At 44.0% G+C, this 17,061-nt stretch overlaps 1 protein-coding gene and 1 pseudogene across 5 annotated transcripts; both read right to left on the reverse strand.

Annotated features, from left to right (window-relative positions):
• Positions 1-132: 132 nt before the first annotated feature.
• On the reverse strand, positions 133-16,555 carry Snrpd1 (small nuclear ribonucleoprotein D1 polypeptide). 5 transcript variants are annotated; one of them, XM_087189838.1, is made up of 5 exons: positions 12,674-12,819; positions 10,354-10,633; positions 3,399-3,475; positions 1,393-1,584; positions 133-1,100 (listed from the first exon to the last, which is right to left on the reverse strand). In XM_087189838.1, the coding sequence occupies exons 3-5, from the start codon at positions 3,466-3,468 to the stop codon at positions 1,024-1,026; spliced, it is 339 nt and encodes a 112-aa protein (XP_087045964.1). In that variant the 5' UTR covers positions 3,469-3,475; positions 10,354-10,633; positions 12,674-12,819; the 3' UTR covers positions 133-1,023. The 5 variants fall into 5 exon arrangements, with proteins under 5 accessions (XP_087045964.1, XP_087045950.1, XP_004853227.1 ...); XM_087189824.1 differs by lacking the exons at positions 10,354-10,633; positions 12,674-12,819 and adding an exon at positions 16,532-16,555; XM_004853170.3 differs by lacking the exon at positions 10,354-10,633 and having other exon boundaries at positions 12,674-12,853.
• Positions 3,229-3,369, reverse strand: LOC147830154 (U2 spliceosomal RNA; annotated as a pseudogene).
• Positions 16,556-17,061: the final 506 nt, after the last annotated feature.

Genomic DNA, 17,061 nt, shown 5'->3' on the forward strand with positions numbered 1-17,061 from the left:
TAACAGGGAACCTGCACCTCCCCTTTGTTCCTAAAGAACTCTTTACAGAAGTATTTGAGGACCCCTTGACAGGTGCTTTCCACACAGGCTTCCACACTGCTCACAAATGACAACCCGTGACAGCCACCCAAGTCTCAATAGAAAACTGCATTTTATTGAGAAACCATTAAAAAAGGTGAAACAAACAAAAACATTAAGTGACAGCAAAATTACTGGTTTCTGACTCAGAAGACGGTAACTATCAACCTGTAACACACACCGATGTTTCCAAGTTAACCCAGAAGAGGAGTCAATTTAGAGCCCACCCCATAAGGATGCTAATCTCTGAAATGCCAGAACTCATTTCACCAGTGGCCAGGTTCCACACAGTGGAATCAGCAACCAATGAAATGTATATGCAGCGGACGGGAAATAAAAAGGCATACATTTCATGTAGAATCACTATGAAAGAAAAATCTCATTCAGGCAAAAAAAAAAAAAAAAAAAAGAAAGACCGAGCTGGTTGTGGCGCCACACACCTGTAAGCCTGGCACTCTGGGAGGCTGAGGCATGGGGATCATAAGTTTGAGTCCAGCCTGGGTAATTTAGCAACTTAGCAAGACTCGGTCTTAAAAGAAAAAAACACCAAAAAGGGCTGAGGATGTAACTCAGTACAAAGACCATGGGTTCCATTCCCCAAAATAAGCTGGGCATGGTGGCACGTTCCTGTGATCTCAGGCCTTGAGGGGCTGAGGCAGGAAGATCGCCACAGGTCTGAGGCCAGCCTGGGCTACACAGTGAGTGCAAGCCCAGGCTGAACTGCATGGCGAGACCCTGTCTGAAAAAAATCCAAACAAAAGAGAAAAAGAAAACTGTTTTGTTTTTAAGGTGTAAGTTTCACAATACGTAGCAAACTACTAAAACTTAAACTTGGTAATAGTCAACAGACAACTCTGTCCCACATTTATGTTTATTAAAAACTGACAAACAAAACCTATACAGAAAATGTCCCGAATCACTCCTGCACTGTCCCTGGGAGAGGCATTACCGCCTAGGGCCTCCTCTTCCTCTGCCACGGCCACGCCCTCGGCCTCGGCCTCGGCCTCGGCCTCTTCCTGCAACTGAGGGGAGAGAGAGAAAAACAAGTAAGTGAAACTCTCCTCTGCACAAATATCACCTGCCCACTTACCCACAGTCCTTCCCTCCCTCCAGATAGCTTTTGTTTGTTCTGTGAGACAAGGTCTCACTATGCAGCCCAGGCTGGCCTCAAACTTGTGATCCTCTTGCCTCGGCCTCCCAATTGCTGGGATTACAGCCATGCGCCACCACGTCTGGCTCCATGTTGCTTTTGGAGTAGTGGATTAGGGCTTAAATAGACCATATACAGAAACATTCATAATCCTTCAAACTTACCAGCTTCCCTCTTCTTAGATTTCACCTTAGGTTCAACATCCACAAGTAGCGTGTCCAGAGGCAAGCTGTCTGGCAGGATAAAATAGCGAATGTTGTTTCCGCGAATGCTCAAGGTTTCCAGCTGCACTGGCTCTCTGTTCTTCAGGGTCATCTTCACCGCCTTCAGATGTGTGTTCATGCTGACATCTACGCCTACAGGGGACAGAGAAGAGCAAGTGTCAGCTGAGCCCCATAACACTGTGTAGTCCGCACACGCTCTGATTTGCTCCAGCTTGAGCAGTGAGTGCTTGGGGAAGAGTGGATCATCAGCGGTCTTTCCTCCACACAGTGGGAACCCTGGCCCTGTGTGCTCTGCCTGCCCCAGGTGCCCAAGGAACTCACTGCAGTTCTCCCCATTTCTGCAGCCTCCTCATGCCACACCCACCTTTGTGAGTCAGGCTCACCTCTGTTTTCTTTTTTTTTTTTTTAGTACTGGGGATTGAACTCGAGTCCTTCTACTTGCAGGGCAGGCAGTGGAACCATTGAGCTAAATCCCCGGCCCCTAATCTTGGTTTTCAAAGTAAAGGTAAGAGGGGAAGTGGGAGGGGAAGGGGAAAGGAAAGAAAGGAAAGGAAAAAATATGAGAAAAGAAAAAAATGGAAACAAAGTCTTTGTAAATAGGGAGGGGTGGAGGGGGTGAAGGGAGGGCAGGGGAAGGGGAACAAATAAGAACCAAGATATATCATGTACAGGTACAAGATCCCAATGATAAATGTAAACGCATTGTATACCTAAAATGTACCAATAAAAATAAATAAAAAAATAAAGGTCAGAAAACAGGAATTCTCTCAACTTTCCCAAAATCCACCTCAAAAGTTTCAGTGTTACTAATTCTTTCCTCCTTTCTCTCAGTCAGAAGGTTCTTTCTTGAAATGAATATTCTCTTTGCTGTGCTCCACCTCCTTGGGGGCGGGGCATTTACATTCCTAGGATCCAGGACTACATGGTAAGCCATCATAACTTATCCTCTCTCCCCCTACAGGAGACGGCATAATTACGTCTGCTGTAACCACTGAGAATGTACTCATATCTGTTCATATAGGACTAGAAAAACTAGTTAACAGTGGTTTTAAGTGGGGAGAGAATCATCCTGGCACTCTGGAAAGCTGAGGCAGGGGGACTGCAAGTTCAATGCTAGCCTGGGCAACTTAGTGAATTAGTAAGACTCTGTCTCAAGATTAAAAATTTAGCCAGGTATGATGGCACATGCCTATAATTCTAGCATTTAGGAGGCTGAAGCAGGAGTATTGCCCCAAGTTCGAGGCCAGCCTAGGTTACATGGTGAGTTCAAGGCCAGCCTGGACTACACAGCCAGACCAAGTATCAAAAATCCAAAATAGGGCCAGGGAGTTAGCTCAGTGGTTCTGCTGCCTGCCTCACAAGCACAAAGTCCCAAGTTCGATCCCCAGTACCAAAACAAATAAACGAACAAACAAGACATGGAAACCAATGTTATAACCTAGTATATGTGCTGCCCAAGCAAGCACACCAATGTTACAATCTAACTAGAAGGGAACATTCTAATCAAAGCACAATGTTTCCAAGGTAGGAGAAGCAGCATTCTACGCAGAGGTGCACACATAAGTGAAGGCCTAAGTCAGGGCAGTCTGTGAACTGTCAGTCTGGTTACAGCTTAAGGAGGTTTAATTAAGGCCAATTAATTCAGACAGGGAAAAAAAAAAAAAAAAAGAGGATCAATACTGCAATAATGTTCACCAAGGAACCAAAAAAGACTTCTGGTCCAAAGGCGGAAGAGATGAGGAAACAAAAACCCAAACAAGGGCCGGGGATTTAGCTCAGTGGTTTGGTCGCCTGCTGCGCAAGAGCAAGGACCCAAGTTTGATCCCTGGTAGAAAAAACAAAACAAAACAAAAAAACCCAAACAAAACAAAAGTGTTATGAAAACACTTGATCTTAGCCAAAAGGCTGAGAAGCGATGTGTCATAAAAACAGTTCTCCCTGCATACCTGTGATTGTTCCATGGACCTGTGTTCCATTCTTCAATTCAATGGTGACAGTTTCATGGCTCAGTTTCATCAAAAATCTATAAAAATAGGAATAAAACCATGATTTCTCACCTTTAACACTTCAAAGTCATATTCATTTAGTTGAAAAGGTAAAATTACTATATGTTGAAAATCCATTAAATGTTATCTGCATGAATTCCTATTAATCTGCAGAACATTTCAGCTTTCCCTGAAACTACACCCTCAACATTTATAAAGGAGTATAATGCTAGCATCCTAAACCATCACCTGGGACTTTCTGATTCTCCACACCATCATACAATTTAACCTCAGATGAAGACACAGAAAGCCCCATTATAAGCCACACAAATAAATCCTCTTAATTGGTAGTACAAGAGGCTTATTGTCTGTAGAATAAAGAACCTCCCTACCCTTCTCTGTACTCTTCTAGATTTTAAGTATATACCTAAGATTTGTCTTTCACTAAATTGGGTCATTAATGACTTTTCCTTTTTTTTGGTACCGGGGATTGAACTTGGGACCCTGCGATTTCGAGGCAGGCGGTGGAAGCACTGAGAGATAAATCTCCAGCCCTATTACTGACTTTTCTAACTTGTAGTTCATGGTCAGCAGTTTTTCTGTCAATATATATTAAGAGCTCAGTGATATTCCACTACATGGAAATGTCATCATTATAGCTCTATAGCTGAATGTTTCTTTTTTCGCTTTTGCAAATCCATTTGTGTAAGCCCTCACCAGCACTAGTTAATAATCTTCGACATTTCTGTCGATTTAGGGTGATCTGCTTTCCCCCAGTTACTCGCGAGTGTGGGAATATGCAGTCTATGAACTGCTCATGTGTGCACCGTGTGTAGGTGCTGCCTTGAGCTCACGGCCGCCTGCCTGCTAGGCAAGCGCTCTACCATGGAGCTACCTTCCCAGACAACCCACGCACACCACTCCCACACTTTCAATAAGGTTGAGTTTTCCTCTGTATTTTCTACCAGTCCGCTATTCTTTCAAGTTGTGCTTTTTCTTGTCTTGCTATGTTACCATGCTCTAAAGTCCTGGGCTCAAATGATCCTCCAGCCTCAGCTTCCTAAATGCAAGGAAAGCAGGCACATGCAACCACACATTTTTTTCTGCCCCTTCCACTTTTTTCTGGTTGTATTTATCAGTTCTTCTTGGGTATGGGCATTGTTTAGAATGCTGTCCATGCCACAACTGTACAAACAGGCTCTAATTTCTGTTCAGGGTTTTAATCTATCAAGGACTCTTGTTTTATGATACTTCAACATGTATTTCCTAATGTGAACACTCTCAAGAAAATAAACAATAATTCTACAGTATCATCTAATATACAGTTCATATTCTTTTTTGGGGGGGAGGTCTCACTATGTATTTCAGACTGGCCATGAACTCCCTACATAGCCCAGGCTGGCCTGAAACTTGCGGCGATCCTCCTGCCTCAGCCTGCCAAGTGTTGGTATTATGGGCATGCACCATGAGGCCCAGCAGTTCATCCTCTGTGGCACACACCTTGTATACTGACACAGAATCCCCCTCTCTTCACCCCCACTACTTACTGGTGAGGGTAGGGATCCTGACTTCGCTGGGTAATCCTGGATCTTAATAGACATTCAGCTCAATGTTTTCATGATTAAAAGGAAGCCAACCTTAAAATGCCACATTCTTTTTTTTGGTACCGGGGATTGAACTTGGGTCCTTGTGCTTTCAAGGCAGGCGGCAGAACCATTGAGCTAAATCCCTGGCTCCTAACAGACTTTTGAAAGGTCGTCTGTCCTAGCCAGATGTGGTGCTGTTTGTAACTCCAGCTGTAGGACGCTGAGGCAGAATAACAAGTTAGAGGTCATCCTGGGCAACTGTGCAAGCCTCACCTCAACAGAGCAGCCAACCAAAAGGGCTGCCCAGTCCAAGTGAGGCCCTGGTCAATACTCAGGGCCTGGGGTGGGGTCATACTAACATAGACCTTCTTGTGCTGAACGCCTTTTCAAAAAGTAAAGATTCTTTCAATGAACTCTTACTGCGGATTAACAAGATTCAATTCAGCTCCAAATTTAGTAACAAATTATAACTGTATGAGCCCAGAATTCCAACCTATTGGTTTCCTCCTATTACTGAGTTTGTTTTTATTTTTATTGTAATTGTCCTACTCAGTAGTAACTTTTATTATGAAAGTTCTTCAAATCAGCAAGCATACTGGTGCACACTAGTAATCCCAGCACTCTGGGAGGCCAAGGCAGGAGGACTGCAAATTTGAGCCCAACCTAGGCGACTATAATCTGTATCTATAATCTACTATGTCAAAAAGCAAAACCAAGGGCTGGGGATTTAGTTTAGTGGTTCTGTCTCCTGCCTTACAAGCAGAAGGACCTGAGTTTGATCCCGGGAACAACAACAAAAAAAATTAAAAATGCTGGGCCGGGGATTTACCTCAGTGGTTCTGCCGCCTGCCTCACAAGCTCAAGGTCCCGAATTTGATCCCCGGTACCAAAAAAAAAGCAAAACCAGAAAGAAAAAAAGTCTCTGAAATATCCAAATATAGTTCATTAATTTTGCCAAGTCCAAGGATATCTCTGATAAATATAATAATCATTACCTATTATGTCACAGTTCCACTTGGTAATGAGGTTTAAAAATGAACAAGCCCAAGTTCTCAAGGAGTTCAAAGTCTAGTAGGAAGATCAGATACAGAAAGGTACTTAAAATAACTGTAACTGAAGAAGGCAATGGAGACTTGCAAATGAGCATAAAGTGGCTCAGGGAGGGTAGAGACATATCTCAGTGGACTGCTATTAAGTCTGTAAAGTCTGAAATACTCATCAAGAAGAGACAAGAGAAAGACACAGTGGTAACATGCTGAAGATTGAAAGTAGACCCATGTCTCTCACCATGCACTAATCTAAAATCAAAATGGATCAAACATCTAAATATTAAAATAGAAACGCTAAATCTGCTGGAAAATAGAATAGTTATAACTTTTGAATACACTGGTGTAGGCAATGACTTTATGAACAAAACCCAGATTGTACAGGAACTATCACAGGAAAAATCAACAACTGGGATCTCATCTTATTAAAAAGCTTTTGCACAGCAAGAGAAACCACCAACAGAGTGGAGAGACAACCCACAGGGTGAGAACAATTTTTTACTAGCTATTCATCAGACATTAGACTACTAATCTAGAATATATAAAGAACTCAAAAAGACAGACCTCCTCCAGTTTAAAGACCCAATCCAAAAATGGACATCTAAAATGAATAGACACTTCTCAGATGAAGAAATAGAAACAGTAAATACATGAAAAAATGTTCAATATCACTGGTCATTAGAGAGATGCAAATTAAAACTCTACGGCCGGGGATTTAGCTCAGTGGTTCTGCCACTTGCCTCGCAAGCGCAAGGTCCCAAGTTCAATCCTCAGTACCAAAAAATAAATAAATAAATAAATAAACTCTAGATTCCATCTCACTCCAGAAAGAACAGCTGCTATCAAGATATCAACCAATAACAAATGCTGGAGGGGCTGTGGGAAAAAAGGAACCCTTCTCCATTGTTGGTCGGAGTGCAGACTGGTGCAACCGCTGGGGAAATCAGTATGGAGATTCCTCAAAGAACTAAAAGTAGACGTTCCATTTGACCCAGCTCTTCCTCTTCTTGGTATCTTCCTGAAAGAAGTAAGAGCATTATACCACAGCAATATATGCACACCCACGTTTACTGTGGTAGTTTGTAATAGCTGAATCTTGGAAACAGCCCAAATGCCCATCAACTGATGAATGGATAAAGAAGATGTGGTTTTTTTTTTTTTTTTTAACACAATGGAGTACTACTCTGCCATAAAAACGAGCTTCAGATTTTTTGGGGGGGATACCGGGGATCAAACTTGGGTCCTTGTGTTTGGGAGGCAGGCAGCGGAACCACTGAGCTAAACCCCCGGCCCCGGACACACATGTTTAATACTGCATTGTTTCTCTGGTGTGAGAAACCCTAAATGGAAATAAGGACCAAAATGTATAATAGACATTGAAATGGGAAGAACAAAAGTGGGAGGGAAGGAGAAAGGAAGAGATAAAAAAAAGTGAAAGGGCCGGGGATTTAGCTCAGTGGTTCCGCTGCCTGCCTCGCAAGCACAAGATCCCGAATTCAATCCCCAGTACCAAAAAAAGAAAAAGAAAAAGTGAAAACAGAAGGAAAAAATGGAAACAAAGCTTTTGTACACGGGCGGCGGGGGGCTTGAGGGGGGAATGGGATAAAATAAAACATTAAGAAGTAAAGAAGGGTAGGGGATTTATTTTAGTGGTTCCACCACCTGCCTCAAAAGCTCAAGGTCCTGAGTTCGATCCCTGGTACTGAAAAAAAAAAAAAAGAGGAAAGAAAAAAGTTAAAATAGAAGGAAAAAAATGGAAACAAAGCTTTTGCACATAGAGAGAGGAAGGGGTTTGGGGGAGGGGGAATGGGATAAAAGAGGCGGGATGTATCAACCACAGGTGCAAATTCCCTACGATCAGTGTTACCATTATGTATGGCGAAAATGCACTAATAAATGTTTTGCTTAAAAAAAAACCAAAACACAGTGGTAAGAAACAGCACAAAGCTGGGATGGGGGTGTGGTACAGTGGTAGAGCTCGTGCCTAGCATGTGTGAGGCCCTGGATTCAATCCCAGCACCATACACACGCACACGCACACACACACAAGCAAACAAAAAGCAAAACACAAGGTACCAGAGTAATTTTAGCTACTACTGAGGGAATATTATATTAAAAAAAAAACGAGTAAAGTCAGGTTCCTCTCATGGAGTCCATTTGGGAGGCTGAGGCAAGAGGTTCACCACAAGTTTCAGGCCAGCCTGGGCTACATAATGAGTTCAAGACAAACCTTAACTACATAGTGGAGTGCTAGGGTCATATTCATATTCTAAAGAGAATTTAGGGCAGATATTAAAAAAGATTAATTTCATTTTTGGGGGTTTTTTTCTCTCCTGGTACCAGGGACTGAATTCAGGACATTTATACTGAACTGTACCCCCTTTTCTGAGACAGGGTCTTGCTAAGTTGCCTAGGCTGTACTAGGACTTTTGATCCTCCTACATGAGCCCCCCACCCAGAGGGCTGGGATAATAGGCATGTGCTATCACATCCAGGTAAAATCAATTTTAGAAGACAACTGCACATTCCTTAGGAAGACAAACTAGGCAGCTGGAGCAATACAAGGTTAACACCACAGTAATCAGTAACAAAGGAATAGAGATTGATAAAACAGTAGTGCTCAGAAATAGGCCACATCGACAGGATAGGTTTTCTACAAAGGTACCAATGCAGTCCAAGGCAAAGGTAAAATTTTTTCAACAAATGACGCTGTTGTAACTGGAAATTTATACAGAAAAATGGACCTAGATCCCTATCTCACACCATTTACCAAAATAAAATTATGACAGACTACAGTCATAACTTAAAAGTAAAAATTATAAAGCAGGAGAAAGAAACACAGGAAAATATGTTCATAGTTTGAGAGCAGATAGGTTTCTTGGACAAGAACTATAAAAGAAAAGGTGATAAATTAAGGCTTCTTCAAAATAAACCTGTGCTCAGTAACAAATACTATTAAGAAATGGAAAATCTAAGGGCCAGGGATTTAGTCCAGTGGTTCCGTCGTCTGCCTTGCAAGCGCAAGGACCCGAGTTCAATCCCGGGTACCAAAAAAAAAAGAGAGAAATAAGATTTTAAACCAACAATATATTTGTTGACAACCTAGAAGGTTTGTAATCATTATGATTTGTGTATTAAAAGGTAAACCAGAAAAAAAAAAAAAAAAGAAATGGAAAATCTAGGCAGGTATGGAGGTACATGTCTGTAATGTCAGCACTTTGGGAGGCTGAGGCAGGAGGATTGCTAAATTAAGAGTCTACGGGCCGGAGATTTAGCTCAGTGGCGCAGCACTTGCCAGGCAAGTGCGAGGCCCTGAGTTTGATTCCCGGTACCAAAAAAGAAAAGTGAAAAAAAAGACACCCCCTCCCAAAAAAAAGCCCCTAAAAAAAAAAAAAAAAGTTAAGAGTTTACCCTGAACTACACAGTGAGAGCCTGCCCTCCCCAAAAAATGAAGGGGGGGGGCAATCTGTAAAATGAGACAAAATGTATCCGCCAAAGGACTAGCACATGGAGGATATGTAGAGTTCTTAATAATAAAACAGAAGCAGTCAAAATAAGGAACAGAGTCTAACACATCACCTAGAAATAGACTTATGAGAATGACAAATGAACAGGTGATACAGTGCTCAACATCATCAGTTATTAGGAAAATGCAAATTAAACTCAAGGAGATACCATCATATATACCCACTAACATGCCTAAAATTAGAAAGACAACAAGGCTGAGGACTGAGCTCAGTGGTTTCACCGCCTCCTGCGCAAGCACAAGGACCAGAGTTCGATCCCTGGTACCAAAAAACCCCCCAAAAAACTGACAGCGACACGTGCTGGTGAGTTGCAGAGAAATGGGAATTCTTATATATTTAATATTTATTTATGGCTTATTCAGTTTTCTGACTCTGCTTGTGTCTTCATAACTTTCATGATTTTCTGCTCTCAGTAAGGAAAGCACATTTGATCCTGTGACAAGCACATCTAGCCCACACGGATCTACCATATGGCCTGACATGTTTCTTCGTTCTAGAGAATCTCATAAGGACTTTAGGTCTCACTGCATGAACCCCTCGAGGTCTGGCTGGGCACACACCACAGGCACATTCTGGCACTTTCCCAATCTTGGCATAAAGGATTCTGCTTCCCAGGATTCAGGACAGACTAGTTTTGTCAGAGGCTGTATTGAAAGCCTAGGACGCTATCAAGTTGAGACCATTCTTAAGGTCTCTGGATACCATCCCGGGAAGAGGAATACTGTAATACAATGTTAGTCAAAGTGTAAAATGGTACCGCTGCTTTGGAGAATGGTCAGGCAGGTTCTCATTTAAATATGTGATCCAGCAAATTCACTCCTAAAACTCTGATTTTGAGGTTTTTTTCTTGTTTTGATCTTGCAGGGTGGCCTTGAATTGTGTTCCTCAGGTCTCAGCCTCTAATATGCTGAGATTACACTGTGCACCACCACATCCAGCTATAACCTTATTTCCAAGTAGATCTGCACAAAGGGCCGGGGATTTAGCTCAGTGGTTTCACCGCCTGCTGCGTAAGCGCAAGGACCAGAGTTTGATCCCTGGTGGAAAAAAAAAAAACAAAAAAGATTTGCACAAGAATGTTTAAAGTAGTTTTAAATAAAATATACAAAAGCGGGGGGGGGGGGAACAAATTACTGACACCCATGGAACCCCAAAAAACATGCTAAGTAAAAGAAATTGTACACAAGAGTACATGCTGCATGATTCTAAATGTATGAAATTCTAGTGTAAGCAAAAGTAACACACGGCCAAAGAAACTGGTTGCCTGGGGAGGTATGAAAGCAGATATTGACTGGGAAGGGCTGTGGATTTTGGCAAGGATGAATAGTCTCTACCAACTGAGACACAGAAATAAGAAAACTCTCTAAAAAATGCAACCTAGCCGGGGATTTAGCTCAGCAGGTTTCGCTGCCTGCTGTGTAAGTGCCAGGACCTGAGTTCGATCCCCCCCCCCCCCAATGCAACCTGGTTAGTCAAACAATGTTCATTAAGTTAAATACTTTCTTCAGTAAAAGAAATTTTGGTTCTACATCAAAGACACAAAATGAAATTCAGTACAGCCATTAAAACTTGCAGATAACTTGTGGTAACAGAATTTTTAAATGAGAAAAACTGAATCCAAAGCCTATTATATAAATTAGTTGTAAAGTGGGCTGGTGGCACACAAGTCTATAATCCCAGCACTATAGAAGGCTGAGTGAGGCAGGAGGATTGTTAGCTCAAGCCCAGCATGGGCAATTAAGCAATTTAGGGAGACCTTGTCTCCAAAAATAATAAAGGGCTGGGGTATGTGGTTCAGTGTGAAGCCCCTGGGGTTCAATTCTCAGTACTGGAGAGGGATTTAAAAAAAAACAACTGGGGCTGGGATGTAGCTCAGCCCAAGTATGCTAGACCACTGGGTTCAATTGCCAGCACTACAAACACACAAAAACAAAAATCCTAAACGTTAATGCTGTTCGGGCTGGCGATGTAGCTCAGTGGTGCCTCGCCTGCCAGGCAAGCACAAGGTCCTGGGTTCGATCTCCGGTACTGGGGAAAAAAAAAAATGTTGGATGCTTCCTATACATTCTTCCGTGAATACAACATCGAGATTTTTATATGCTATTTCAAACATACTATAGAGATTTTATATATATATATATATATATATACACACATACACATATACACACTATAGAGATTATATACCCTTTTTTACACCATTTAACAGAAGGCTCCAAAAGAGCAGGCATCCTGCCTTTTAAAACGTACTATTATTTATTACCTGTGTATATAGCATAACAGGTGCCCAATAACTGTTTAGCTGACAGTGACAATCTTTGATCCAACAGAAAGAAACTAGTTAATAACTCTCATTGCTGGCTTACTTATAACCCTCCACCCTCAAGTTCTGGGCCCACTCAGGGGAAAACATAAAACCAAATCTATTTACAGAGAGTTGGTAATGAATCAGTGAATCCCGTAAAACAGTCTTTAGTAGGTGCAACTAACCCACGTAGTCATAGAAAGACATAAAAGAGGACATAATAGTTATCAGCCGTGCAATCGACCGCAATTGAAGTGAGTGAAGACTTCTGCTCCACACTGGGAGATTTTCACAAAATTAAAAGCCAGTCTTCACGGGAAATGTAGGTGAAATAGTGAAGTCTAGGAAGTACCATAAATTAAGAAATAAATAAATAAACTTAAAACCCCTGCATTGTGCAAACAAGTTTTGCTACTTCCAGCTTTCCAGTGCGACTAGAGCTGGGCTCAAAGGAAACGGGGAACGGACCGAAAGCAGGTTTCCACGCGGGCGCTGCAGCTGGAGGGCCTTTTCGTAGCGAGGCGGGAAGCAACGGCTAAGCCTTTACTGCCCCGTCCAGGACGGCCCGCGAGACCGGGACGCGACCCGGCCTGGAACTGGAGATCCGGATCACGCAGCACGGCCAGGGAGGGCGCGGGAGAGGCGGGCACTGGAGGCCGTTAGGAGGCCGAGCGCACGCGGTTTCCCGCCTCCTGCACTCGAGGCGGCCCGGCCGCTGGCCCGGCCCAAACCTTCCCTCCCCGGCCCCCAGCCCGGTAGGTCACCTCCACACCTCACGAGCTTCATCCTAGCGGCGCCGTCACCCTCTCGACCCGAAAGCGCACAAAATACAGCGAGCAGGACACTGCAAGCCGAAGTATGAATGGCCGGAAGCGCCTGCTCCAAGGGCTCCCGACGAAAAGGGCGGGCAGCGCTGAGGACGCATGGCGGAAACGCCGCTCTCCCTTCCGGCCGCGAGGGGCGTCACGGCGGCTCCTAGCGACTGGAGGAGCGCACTACAGCTCCTGGCGTCGCGAGGGCTGGTTTAAATGGAAATTCGAAAATTTAAATCCGGTTAGCAGGCCTGCCGCACGGCAGGGCGCGGTGACTAAGCTCCAAACAGAACCTGATTTGATCAAAGACAGCTTCTGAGAAGAGCCCAGAAGAGTATTCCAATTCTGTTCCAACACCTCCAGGAACCTTAGGGTTGCTTCATGCACCTGTAGAAAATCACCTAATTCAGCTGATTATTTTCACTTTGAGTTCTGAGCTCCAAAAAACTTTTAATGCCGTCACCGTTTTCAACATCGTAGCAACATATAATTCAAATACTTCCTTTGAAACATGTTCCTTCGGCTCCCAGGGTGCCAAGCACACCTGCGTTTCTTCCTGTCCTCTTGTTTCTAGGTCTCCTTCGCCGGCTCATCCTTCTCTGGGGAGCCCTGACAGGTTGGGGTACTTGGGGCTTCCTGCTGTAGCTCCCTGTGCTTCCTTCTCTGGTAGCTTAGGTGATCTCCAAAACTATGGCTTTAATTTGTATCTTTAATGTGGACTTCATCCCTGCTCACCTGAACTTTTTTATTTTTTGGCATTAGAGATTGAACCCAGGATCCTCACATTGAGATACCACCTCACCCCTTTTAATGTTTATTTTTATTATTTTGAGAGGGTTTCACTAAGTTGCCCAGGGTGGGGGTCCAATTCAGGATCCTCCTGCCTCAGCCTCCCAGTGTGCTGGGATGACAGGCGTGCACCACTACTTGTATCTTGTATTTCAATGTTCATGAAACTTTAACATGCAACCAGACCTGGTGGTGCACGCCTGTCGTCCCAGCACTCGGGAGGCTGAGGCAGGAGGATTGCTGTGAGTTCGAGGCCAGCCTGGGCTACATAGTGAGACCTTGTCTCAACAAAAAAAGAAGAGGGGCTGGGGATTTAGCTCAGTGGCACTGAGCCTGCCTCTCAAGCGCAGGGTCCTGAGTTTGATCCCTGGTACCAAAAAAAAAAAAAAGAAAGAAAAAAAGACTTACCTGGGGAAACTAAAGTGTGGGGCCTGAAATATTCCTTTTTTTGGTCTCTCTCCAGCACTGTAGGTTCAACCCAGGAGTATTCTACCATTTTTTTTTTTCAGTATTGGGGATCGAATTCAGGACCTTGTGCTTGCCAGGCAGGCGTGGTGCCACTGAGCTAAATCCCCAGCTCCTTTCTTTCTTTTTTGGTACTGGGGATCCTTTTTTTTTTTTTTTTGGTACGGGGGATCGAACTTGGGACCTTGCGCTTTCAAGGTAGGTGGCGGAACCAGAGCTAAATCCCTGGGCCCCTTTCTTTCTTTTTTTTAAGACACTATTTTGCTAACTTGCCCAGGCTGGCCCTGACTTGTGATCCTCCTGCCTCGGCCCCCAAGTAAGTGGGATTACAAGAGTGTGTCACGACACACGGACTATGCTGCATTTTAAACAAGCCTTCAGTGGCTGAAAATGTCCCCACTGTGGACCATGATTTCAGCAGCAAGGCTGTGATACATATTGTTAGCTGCCTTCTAAACATCTGCGCTTCGATTCCCAAAAGTTTCCCAGATTCTTCTGGGGATTCACATGGTGCTAAGGAAATGGACTCTACCCTTACACCAAGGGTCACACTGCATTGCCGGGTCACAACTGGCTTGGGCTCTAAACTGATCCAATCAGATCATTCACAGGGATTTTCTTCTCTTTTAGATGTAAATAGAGGGGGTAGTTGTCCCCCTATGGGGAACTTTCTTAGAACCTCGGGGAAACCAGTCTCAGGATAGAGAGATGTTTTGTTTTGCTTTTGCTAGTAGCTCAGGCTGGCCTTAAATTTTCAGTCCTCCTGCCTCAGCCTCCCTTGTGCTGGGACAGTGCATCACCACACCCAGCTAGGGACAGAGTTTTAAATGAACCAAACCCAGGATGATATTAATAAATCCTAGATGCAGAAGAAAATGTGTTTGGAGGCACCTATTTACATTGAAATTAATAAATGGAGATAAAAGCTGGGTGTGGTGGTACACACCTGTAATCCCAGCACTCGAAGGCTGAGGCAGGAGGATGGCCCAGAGTTGGAGGCCAGCCTGAGCTACATAGCACAATCCTTCCTCAAAAAAACAAAGTTTAAAAATTCAGTTCCTCTGTTATATTCACCACATTTCAGGTATTCAGCCACCAAATATGGCTCTACCTACAGTGCAGACATAGAATATTTCCATAATCACAGGAAGTTTGATTGGATAGTGGTACTTTGTCTATTCCCATGTTTGTTTTGTTCTTGGCATTAAGTATTTGCTTACTGATTTATTGTCTGAAGTGAGAAAGTGAGTGTTCAGAAAGCAAGAAATTGTATATGTCCAGTCCCCTGCAGCGCCCCCAGCATCTACACTGGTGTCTTGCACATCATATGGGACAGGGTTGTGCTGGAAAAAGGGCACATGCCCCTGCTGTGCCATGAGACAGAAGAAGGTGGGCAGATCTAGGACTACAGAGATTACAGTTTATTGAGGATTTACAAAGAAACATGTGGCAGCAGCAAGACAATTTGGGCCAGAAGGTGGGGGCTTACGAAATGGTCAGGACAAAAATGACTTCATCCAAGCCAGAGTGTACCTTGAAACATAAGTCAAGCACATCCTGGTGCCAAGCACTGGCGGTAAAGCTCCATCTCCCACTCTAAGGCTTCTGTCTATTTACAGTGTGCTGGGAACTGGGGAGAATGGACCAGCGCTCCTCAGAGCCAACCATGGTGGCAGTGACTCATGATGGCTGCTGTCATGTCAAGGGGAACCCAGGCAGCTCTCAGTCAGTACTGTGAAGTAACTGAATGCCTTCCTTGTTGGAGTGCGTGTTCTAAGGGAAAGGAAAGCTGGTGTGTATTGTTCCCTGTAGAGTCCTCCCTGTCATCTGCAAGGCCCACCTCACTTTGGGTTCTGCCAATTTTTTTTTTTTTGGTACTGAGAACTAGACCTAGGTCTTTCACACTGAGCTACATTCCCATCCTTTTTTATATCTTTCATTTTGAGATAGGGTCTCACTGAGTCTAGACTGGAACTTGCAATCCTCCTGCTTCAGTCTCTCAGAGTCCTGAGATCACAGGGCTGTGCCACCATGCCTGGCTTCTGCCTCTTAACCTATCTTTCTCCCTCAAGAGTACAGGAACATTTCAGTTCTCGCAACTCCTCTGCCTGACAGTGTTTGGACACACAGTTCTTTAATTTAGCCAACACTAAACTCATTCTCAAGTCTGTGGGGCCAGCTTAATTACTTAAATATCTTAAAGAGGACTCTCCCAGATAGCAAACAGAAATGCCATTGTCAGTTGATTTCTAACAAATTGCTTTTTTTTTTTTTTTTTGGGTACCGGGGATTGAATTTGGGAACTTTCGCTTGCAAGGCAGGAGGTGGCACCACTGAGCTAAATCCCTGGCCCTGTCCTTATTTTCTAGCTTTAATTTTTAAAAAAAATTTACTTTCACAGTATGAAACTATCCAGAGTCACAAGGAGTGGAGCAACCAAAGCCAGCAGGAGGGTCAGCCTGAAAGAGAGATGGTGCTGTCCCGTGTGTCAGCAGAGGTTTTGTATGTTATAGCCATTTTCAGTGGCTACAAGAAAAGTAAGAGCCAGGCATGGTGGCACACACCTGTGATCCCAGCACTCAGGAGGGCGAGGAAGGAGGATTACCATGAATTCGAAGCCAGCCTGGGCTACACAGTGAGACCCTGTCAAAAAACAAAGAAACAAACAAATAAATAAAGAAGTGATTCTACAGTATGGAGTCAGCAAGGAAAGCGAGTAATTTAAACAAGCACAGGAGGTGATACTCACAGTTTGTATTCAGCAAGAGATGGTAGAGAAAAGGCTTGCAGTTGTGGGGGTAGGGCTTGTCACAAAGAGCCTTGCTGCTTACAGAACCGGTTTGTGGCATCTGCTTCTTGCTCTTGCAGGGGCACCTGGCAAGGCAAGACTTTCTCAGGTGCTCTCAGGACAGTGTGCTCCAAATCTATGTAACCCTTTCTGCTGGGACACTTCCAGCCTTGGCTTTCAGGATGGCCCTGGCAACATAGCAACCGAGTCCTTTGTTAAGAATGTTGCTTATAGGGCCGGGGATTTAGCTCAGTGGTTCCGGCGCCTGCCTCGCAAGTGCAAGGTCTTGAGTTCGATCCCTGGTAC

Source organism: Heterocephalus glaber, unplaced genomic scaffold (genome assembly GCF_053883595.1).
Source record: "Heterocephalus glaber isolate CG9 unplaced genomic scaffold, H.glaber_assembly_v1.0 deba00000331, whole genome shotgun sequence".
In the NCBI taxonomy this organism is placed as follows: Eukaryota; Metazoa; Chordata; class Mammalia; order Rodentia; family Bathyergidae; genus Heterocephalus; species Heterocephalus glaber.